Here is a 9,676-nt window from a genome sequence, read left to right as displayed (position 1 = left end):
GTCGTGAGTACAGACCGAACGCAGTGAGGTCTGTACACACGACCGAGGTCAAGATTCTCCCATACAGACCGACTTAGCTCGGTTAATAAGATGTTTATTACATGGCAAAGAAGAAAACTTTAATTCGTTTAATGTAACTGGTTTGCCGACAGTTTGCTTGCGAACGGCGATGAGCTTAACTTAAACCTGCCGAAATTTGCTCGTTCTCTTTACTTGTTTGATTTGTCATCAGGCTTTTTGGCAGTGCCATAAATGATTGAGAAGAAAATAAAAGAAAATGGTGAACATTTTTGTATTTTAGTTTGCTACTTTGTCAACGCAAAATGAAACCGGTCTAGTTAGATGCCGGTCTAGATGGGAAAATCTAGACCGCGGTCAATATCGATTTCAGCCAATAATATTCGTGAATTCGGTAGTTCCTAGTGTTTGTGAGACGCAGCCATATAATAATTAGAAATAATGAACTTCACTGAGTATGTAAATTCATTATTTAGAAATAATAAAAGTATGAATGACTGACCCAGCGTCTCTTGCCCGATCGATTTCGGAGACTTTTTCTCGCGCTATAAGTGAGACAGTTAATGCTGCCCTTGCTCAGGTACGTATGCAGCCTGAAATTCAGCAGTGGCGGATCTAGGGGAGCCCCCCCCCCCCCCCCCCTATTTTGGTTAATTGAGTTTAAGCGAGAATCACGCTTCAAATATCTATTATGTAGTTCTTATTCACTCAACAATTCGGCAGCTCACACTGCAACAGGAACAACGACAACGACAACGACAACGACAACGACAACAACTACTCAAAGGCCGAGGTAACAGGTAAATTTTAAGCCAAGAAATTGCTGCATGAAGAAAATGCAGAACTTTTAAAATCGGGAAATCGAATAATGTCTTTACATGTTTAGATAATTCTTTGTAGCCTGCGAACAGGCTCACGTTGGAGCACAAACGCGCTCGGCGTAGCTGAGAGCGAGAAATCCACGGGCGAAGCCACGAGAGGAGAGAGTCACTTTCTTGGCGCCTCTTTCCCGCCGATCGCTATTCCTCTTCGTCACTCGCGTGTTTGATTCAAACGTGAGCCCACTCGCAGGTTAAATTCTTTGTGACCTTTGTGACCTTTGGACGGATAGCTGTGTGACACACTTTGTTTGGCTTGATGAAGTCACGGTGGGCATGTCTATTCCAGGCAAGTCCAAAGATCGTACACGTGGAAAGCTAAATTCATTTAGGTTTAAACCATTATTGAATTTCAATAGAAATCAGACCTTTCACTTAACACGCCAAGCGATTTTTATTTTCTTCATGCAGCAGTTTCTTTTCTTAAAATTTACCTGTTACTTCAGCCTTTGAGTAGTTGTTCCTGTTGCAGTGTGAGCTGCCGAATTGCTGAGTGAATAAGAACTCCATAATAGAGAGTTGAGGCGGGGGGTTGGGGGGGGGGGGGAGAACGGGCTCCCCGGGCCCCTCCCCCAGATCCGCCAGTGCTGAATTTCAGGCTACATACCGCCGCCGTTACCTACTTGAGCAAGGGTAGCACTAACTGTCTCACTTATAGCGCGAGAAACAGCCTCCGAAATCGATCGGGCAAGAGACGCTGGGTCAGCCATTCATACTTTCATTATTTCTAAATAATGAATTTACATACTCAGTGAAGTTCATTATTTCTAAGTAACAAATTTACAGTCGGCGAAATGAAACTTCGTTATTTCTAAATAATGAATTTACACACTCAATGAAGTTCATTATTTATAAATAATAAATTAACACTTGGCGAGGAGAAATTCATTATTTCTAAATAATGAATTTACACACTCAGTGAAGTTCATTATTTACAAATAATAAATTTACACTCGGCGAGGTGAAATTTATTATTTCTAAATAATGAATTTACACACCCAGTGAAGTTCATTATTTATAAATAATAAATTTACACTCGGCGAGGTGAAATTTATTATTTCTAAATAATGAATTTACACTCCCGGTGAAGTAATTTATTTATAAATAATGGGATTTACAAACTTTATGATATGTAAATAACTATTTTAGAGATGACCTGATATATAAATAATTGAAGTTGTTTCGTTTATTATTTATATATAATAACTCTATGGTAAAAGATTATTTATAAATCAGAACGTACCTAAAATAATTATTTACATATCAACGGACAAGTTCTTGTGTCTTATTTATAAACAAATTTTGTGGCATTTCCAATTATTTATAAATAAGGGGAAAATGGCATAAATTCGGTCTAAATAATAAATTTACAAACGGCGCCCCATAAAACTCGATAGAAACACAGAGCTAGCACGAGTTGTTGACGTAATGATGGTGCGAGCAAAGAGAATTTACTTAAGCAATAGACCACTGTTTCTATGGCTTTGCTGGCGCAATAAACAACGCGGGATGTTGGGAGAACACTCGAAAAGCTTGTAAATCACGAGCCGTTAGGCGACTGATTTACAAGCTTTTCGGACTCCGCGCCAGACACGAAATCCGCAGAGCAAAGCGACGAAAACAATTCACGCTAAGAAAGTTTTAAGAAAGGAAAGGAAAAGGTTAACGGTGAAAGGCAAAAAGCATATTAATTAGCTCAAAAGTATTCTGACGGAGAAATGCAGGGATTCGTAATTGGAATCGGTCATCACGAAAGTAAAAGGCTGTACGAAAAGTGTGCAAATAGTCCAAACTCCATGTGCTTGGCAAGGTAAGCGTACCCGGAGTCGGTGTAAAAGTTTTGCCGTGGAAAAAAAGATAAAGCTTTATATGACGACCAACTTCTGGTCCTGTTTTTCCTTGCAAATTTCCATGTATATGTTATATGAAAAGATATTCGTGTTATTGATATCTCAGCCAGTGAAAGGCAAAACTGTCTATTACATTTGTTATCGCTAGAGTTCCGAGTTCTCTAGTTCCCACGTAGAGCTGCCATAGATCGGGAACCGTGGTTTACCGGTACAATAGAACATAGGTTTAGCTGACTCTATTGACCAATCAGGGCGTGCGTAGTATCTCAGTTATTTTATAAATTTTGATAATCAAAGTTAACAACTTGTTTTCCTTTTTTCCGTCGCGGTGTTTTCTGAAAGAAATAGAAAACATGTTCTCCGTGTTTCTATCGAGTTATAGAAACACCCGTGAAAGTTTTGGGGGAACTCGAAAAAGCTGCGGAAACACTCGCCTGCGGCTCGTGTTCCCACAGCATTTCTCGTTCTCCCAAACTTCCTCTCGTGTTTCTATAACTCGATAGAAACACGGTACATGATTTCTATTTCTTAAGTAATACATGGCTTAGGCTTCTTTATTTGTTAAATGAAATATGGCAAACAGAATCAAAACCACAAACTTTTCGATCAAGCCGTTTCATGAATACCCATAGTGATTAGGCGATCTCTGATTGGCGGGTTTTCCACATACACCTGTCTGTCTGTATAAACGAAATCGAATGGTTTCTGCCCGCCACGAATATATTTACATTTTTACTCGCGAACGATGATTCACCGCAATAAAAGAAAATGCTAATGTACAGCGTTTATTTAACAGTCGGCCATTGTGAACTCACAAAGTGCGAACAATGTTCCCTCTACGATTAACTTTGAGTTGGTGTGGAAGATTATCGTTTATTTCTTGGCTAGTTATTGCTGTACTTTTTGGACATGTCGAGAGTTCAAAAGATCGGAAAAAAGCACAGCGGGTTTTAGAACATCAAGTCAAAGATTTATAGTAAGTCGCTTAGATTTTATTCTTTACTGTAGAGAAAATTGTGTCTCAATTTAGTATTGGTTTGGTTTGGAAATTAGCTGCTTCCAAATTCAGTAACTAGTGAATTTTTCTGATTTCATTCTCGATGTCATCAGATATTTACCAGGTTCGTTTTACTGCTTGAAAGCCTTCGCTAAGAAAACAGATTATTAGTACCTGCTTTATTCAAATAAATTGATTTGTAAACTGATGGCATGATTCTAGGGTTTTCGTTTTCATCTAGTTACGAGGAACAGACCGTTAAAAGAAGTGGTGACCACTCACTCTGTTCAATAACTTTTTCTATTAGGGATCACATTTATGAATAGTCATGCGGGAAGGTCGCGTTTACTTAAGAGGGTTTCGAGTAAAAACCGAAAATAAAATTATAAGTATGCGGTTCCTGCTTGTAGCCTAGGGTGTTGTGTGGTTCTCTCCCAATGCCCGTGGGCCTATTACGGGCCTGCAATTTATTAACCTCGAACGTTCGATCTTTACGGGAAAATCTCAAACCTCGGTCTAGCCGTATTGACCTCGCTGTCACTCGGTCGATACGGCAAGCTCTCGGTTTGAGATTTAAGATTTGAGACCCCACTCTGGGTTAATAAGTATAGTTATTATATGGTTAAGTCCTCAAGCGGGTATGATGAAACAAGTTGACATCCTGCATTGTAACTGGCTACCCGAACGGGCAAATCGACGCTATCTTTTAGTATTAGAAAGTTCTTGGAATCTTGGCACACCATGAGCACTGTACTTTCCATTCGATGAAAAATTCCAGTTCGAGTTTCCGAAAATTTCCATTGGCAAATGGAGCAGCTTTTTCTAAATTTCTTCAAAGGACTGGACAAGCTCGCGAGGTAGTATACCAGAATTTTCGGAAATTTCCGTCCCAGTTGATTTCCCTTTTTGGTTGAATGGTTCGCCTTTCGGAAATTCAACAATTTCCGGATTTTCTGGAAAATTTCCCAGGAAATTTCCATACCATTTGTCACCATTTTTTGGTTGAATGGACAGCGCCCCTAACAACCTCCAGTGCGAACAATAACTCTTGTCCAAGGACAATACAGCATTCTTTTTTGGAAAAATTCTTAAGTTTATTTTACTTAATTTTATTTTGTGGTATTGTTTTTATCGCAGTAATTAAGAATTCTTAGCGCCTCTTTCATTATTTCACCCGTTGAAGAATCCAGTTACGTTTAGGCAGTCGAAAGCTTGTGTTTTATAATATCTTTAGCCAGGAAACGTTTTTAACTTTTATTATGACGCGATCTTATCTATCTTGACCGCTCGGGATTGCCCGCTGTCTCCCGTAATTGGTATTCTTTACTCATACAATAAATTCCAGGTTTTTGGACCAAGTTTGTGAGGTCAAGATGGCTGCATATTTGCCGGTTTTCAAAGTGCAAGTATCGTAGATATCCGGCTGTACTCCTTGCGTTAGGTTTGCTCCGCTAACCACTAATGACTACCGGCCCTTCGTTAACAACTTTTTCATGAAAAGAGTTTCAAGGAAGGAGAACCAACTTTGTCGCTAATATCCGTCTTCGACACTCGTACTGCTTCACCGCGTCAGTGATGCTGCGCTACATGTTTGCTCAGGATTTGTAATAACATGTAAGATTTAGGCTTTGTAACTTTCAAGATTGGCTTGTTGATGTCGTTTCATACATATACAGCCATGTCAAGGAACATTTGATGGAACAGCTGGGAATGGATGACGAAGCAGCTACTAAATACCTCAATGTAAGTATATAACTGTTAAAAATGGAGGAGTAATCAGCATTATAAATCATCTTAAGTAAAAACGTTCCTGGTTTGAAAGGATTTTAAAACGTGAGCATTCGGCTCCCAGTCTCAAGCCTTCTAAAAAACTGAAATGTAAAAGCGTGAGATGAAAATTATGTGCGAAAAGAAAATGTGAAAAATGTAAAAAGTAAAATAATTAAGGAACAAATAATCTAATTTTAAGAAAATAGAGTATTTTTTTCGTAATGGTCAATATTTCAGCCCTCGCATGGTCTAATAATTAACCATTCTATTGATTTATTTGACAATAGCTGCGTAATTGACAAAGGAAACTTTTGAGTTCGAAAATTTTAGAATCATAGCACAATGCAACCACTAACGAAGCAGGCGATATTTCCAAGCTGTTGCCAAAACAATACTCTATTCTTTTAAATTAGAACTTTTGTTCCTTATTTTACCTTTTCTTTTTTTTTTCACGCTTTCTTTAGGCACAATTTTTTTCACCTCACGCCTTTACATTTCAGCATTGGCTCATGGTAGCCGTTGGGCAGGGATTCAATTGTATTTCTCTTGTTGTTTCGAGTGGTTAGGCAACACTGAGCTCTACTGCATGGTAATAGAGTGTGTGCATTGTCAAACAATAAAAAATAAAATCAAAAACCATTCAGAAGATAAAGTGAAGAAATTGTGATATTAGAGACGATATTCAAAGAAGACGGTTCTCCAAGTTTAAGGTGTGTGCGTCGTCCCAAAGTTGAGATATTCGTCGAAATGTTCCGCGGAAAATTATACAACCCAGTATGGAGCCGCCCTGTTGGAGGACCTCCAATATGGCGGCCGGAAAATAGTGTAAACATCTGGAACTTACTTTGGCTTTTTAGACAACTGATTGTCTGAACCGAACCAAAAAACATTTACACAATCACTTTTCCTAATAATTATTTAACTCCTAAAATGGCTAAAAATCACGAGATAAGTGTATATTTTTCGACAAACACGGATAAAACCGACAAATGAGGATAAAACATTTAGGGGCTCTTTAGTTTGAGAATTTGATGACGTCACGTGAACACATTCTGAGAGAGAGAGAGAGCAATCTTTGTTTTCCTCTGTACCCGCCTCGTGGCCTTGCGCCGGCGCGCCGTTACGTTTTTGTCGGTGAAGAGCAGGAAACTCGAAACAAAGAGCGCGTCCCCGCGCCGCGCAATGCTTGATAGTACAGTCCCACAACACCACGGGCACCGCGTTCCAATCAAAGAGGAACGCCTGGGGGCGAGGCAGCCTCAATACCGTATTGCTTTATTTCATCTTTAGCAAAAACTTGAGAACTTTTTCCTTTCGAACATCATACTGAAACTGAATTTTCCGTGTTCTTGCTATGACCTATGAATGAGGTGAACTTCTAGCAATCAGTCGGCCGTACTGCACGCTAGCTATTGTCAAAGCCCGCTAAAATAAATCAGGACAGTATATCCATGCATGGTTAATACGCTCACCTTCTTGGTACAAAAAGTTATCCTGCCGGCTAGAAAACCAAACCTCTTTCTGTGCATGTTTATGGCTTGTGTGCAAAATAGATCTTAACCGACTAACTTTGCGCCTTTTTTTAAAATTTTTTCATTCTCTTGTAGGAAACGAAAAGCGAAGTTCAGTTTTTCCTGATGCATGATTTTGACAATAACAGCAAGTTAGACGGACTGGAGATATTTCAAGGCTTCTCACACCACGACCATTCTGAAGACGAAGGTAAATATCCTCCAAGTGCGCTGATTAATGCATCCATTCTCTGCACTGTTGCATCTAGTTTTTAAATTTCCATTTTCATATTGTAATCCAGGGTATATCACTATGGTATGTAACTTTTTACATGTATCTTATAAATTGGGATAAATGACTCATTACACATTATAAGAATGAAAAATTTATGACGCGAGTTTGAGTACAACTTCAAAATTGAACAGAAAGTGTTTACGAAAGGAGTAATTCCCTTGACCATCACATTATTAAAATAATGTAATCAGTGGTATAATGGCTCATAACCCAGGATGGCCAATGAAAAGTGCTGAATTGCATTATCCAATAATCCAGTTTTTGATAAAAAGTATTAGATCAAGACCAGATCTAGATTTTTTTAAAAAATACTCACTTTGCGCTGGTCGTATTTGCATCCAAGGTCACCATGAATCAGATTCTTTTAATGAGGACGATATGGCAGAGTTTGTTGACACTATCTTAGAGGACCAGGACCGTAATGAAGATGGTTATATCGACTACCCCGAGTTTATGGCCTCTTTCAAGCACACACAAGCGCGCCCTATCGATGATACCCGTACTGGAATCTAAGATACGCTACGGCGAGCTACTACTACGGCTTCTTTGGCCGTGAAGGACTGGGTTGACAAAACTCAAACGGATTAAGATTTTGCTGCACGGCAACGACGTGTGCAGCCTCTATGCGTCTTAACAAAAATGGCTTTATTCAAAGAAACCAGGGACTTTATTCTTTTTTCATACGACATAGGCTTGATTAATGACGAGGATTTCCTTCTTTTGTATCTGTCTTACACTTCCAAGAACTTAGATTTGCCTCTCAGCTGGCGTTTTAGAACCGCCTGCAATTCCAACCAGAAAATAAAATACCACTGATTAAAAGCTCGATTTCATTACGGGCTGGGTATTCGTACAACGTGAGAAGCCCGAAAATACAAAACTTTTGATTCTAATAAAATACATTTTGAACAGCAATAAACAATCATTGCTCAGCTTAATACATGCGAAGCTTTCTTATTTGCGGTTGTTCGGCCCGGTACTAACATGACTGTCGCTCACGGTAGATGTTTAAATCGTTCACATTTTCTGTTATTCTCGTCCCCAGAGGCCGCGCTCGTTTTGGTCAGCACCAAGAATCGCGACTTCTGGTCTAGTCCAACACCGGAAGTCCGCAATTCACGGACTTCCCGTCACCCTGCGCACGTTAGAGTCACGTCTGACAAATCTGATTGGCTGAGAATACGAAACGATTACTCTGCCCATGCTCAGAAAATTGGGCCGTCCCAGAGGTGGCGATTCCTGGTGCTGACTAAAAGGAGCGCGGCCTCTGGGGACGAGAATGATTTTCTGCACAGTTGACAAGAAACAATTGTCTTCGAAAAAATTTTTGCGATTGAGTACTTTATCTTCAAACTAGTCTGTTAAAGAGCAAAAAAAGCGTTAAAATGAGAAATAAACATCAGGTTTATCTTCATGTAGTGAAGAGTACGTCAGACCAGGCACTTTCCCATAGTAGAAAGCAAAGCTACGGCGCGAAGCAGTACCGGAACGCATGTACGTTCATGCCGTCACCGAAAGTGATCTTCACTATTTGCCACCATACTAATAACAACAATGTATCAGGGAGAAGAAAGGAAAAAAGTGTTCATTTCAGAAAGATGGGGTGTTAAAAAGTGTAGAAGATGGGTAGGTTTGTTTCAGCAAGAGATCGAGGCAGTAGGCGGTAGTACCCAGGATCCTCTCGGATTTGATCGTCGACGCGGACCTGAGTTCGACGTTTTGACACAATAACACTATCAAATGATTAATGGTTATATGAAGACAGCTGTATACGCTAACTAGCGAATACAAACATGTTATCGTTGTCGTCGAGCTTTTAAGGAGCTCAGTCGCGGCATTTTGAGTTATTTTGGGACATAAAAAATTTGACTACCTTTTAATTGAAGGAAATAGTAGTTTACTAAGATTTTTAATATAGATAGGACCCTGCGCGCGCTCTGACTGGTCAAAAACCCTTGTTTTATCAGAGTATAAAACATGGAAAAAGCGTGTTTTATTTTTTTTCGCCACTTTACCTCTATATCATAAAGCACACGAACTCCGGACATTTGAGAACACTCGAGAAATGTAGGAAACACTCGCTTTTCTACGATTTCCCTCGTGTTCTCAAATGCCCGTCTTGTTTTATCACCGTGTAATACACGACTTAGGCGTCTTTATTTGTTAAAGAAAAACACCAAAGAGATAATAATAAACCACAAAGGAACAAGGATGATTAAGGATGGAAAAGATTAACAAGGATTACAAACGTCGAACTTGATACATTTAGGTGCACACCATCACGTAGGCCCATTAACTGAAATGCTTTGGGAGCAGTTGAAAGTTTACAGTTACTAGCGTCCGTAAGATACTCTCCA

The 9,676-nt window shown here is 39.4% G+C and overlaps 1 protein-coding gene across 1 annotated transcript; it reads left to right on the top strand.

Moving 5' to 3' along the window:
• The first annotated feature begins 3,271 nt into the window (after positions 1-3,271).
• LOC145499314 (multiple coagulation factor deficiency protein 2 homolog) lies at positions 3,272-7,885 on the top strand. The gene is made up of 4 exons (XM_081478819.1): positions 3,272-3,722; positions 5,420-5,486; positions 7,121-7,235; positions 7,663-7,885. The coding sequence occupies exons 1-4, from the start codon at positions 3,574-3,576 to the stop codon at positions 7,830-7,832; spliced, it is 501 nt and encodes a 166-aa protein (XP_081334945.1). The 5' UTR covers positions 3,272-3,573; the 3' UTR covers positions 7,833-7,885.
• The last annotated feature ends 1,791 nt before the right edge of the window (positions 7,886-9,676 follow it).

The sequence above is a fragment of the Orbicella franksi genome, chromosome 10 (assembly GCF_964199315.1).
Source record: "Orbicella franksi chromosome 10, jaOrbFran1.1, whole genome shotgun sequence".
NCBI classification, from domain to species: domain Eukaryota; kingdom Metazoa; phylum Cnidaria; class Anthozoa; order Scleractinia; family Merulinidae; genus Orbicella; species Orbicella franksi.
The sequence above is the reverse complement of the archived record's forward strand: the minus strand, read 5'-3'. Positions and strand labels throughout refer to the sequence as shown.

Coding starts and splice junctions, on each gene's coding strand:
- LOC145499314 (XM_081478819.1), top strand. CDS start 3,574: ATGTTCCCTCTACGATTAACTTTGAGTTGGTGTGGAAGATTATCGTTT. Junction 5,487..7,120: donor CAGCTACTAAATACCTCAAT/GTAAGTATATAA, acceptor ATTCTCTTGTAG/GAAACGAAAAGCGAAGTTCA. Junction 7,236..7,662: donor CGACCATTCTGAAGACGAAG/GTAAATATCCTC, acceptor TTTGCATCCAAG/GTCACCATGAATCAGATTCT.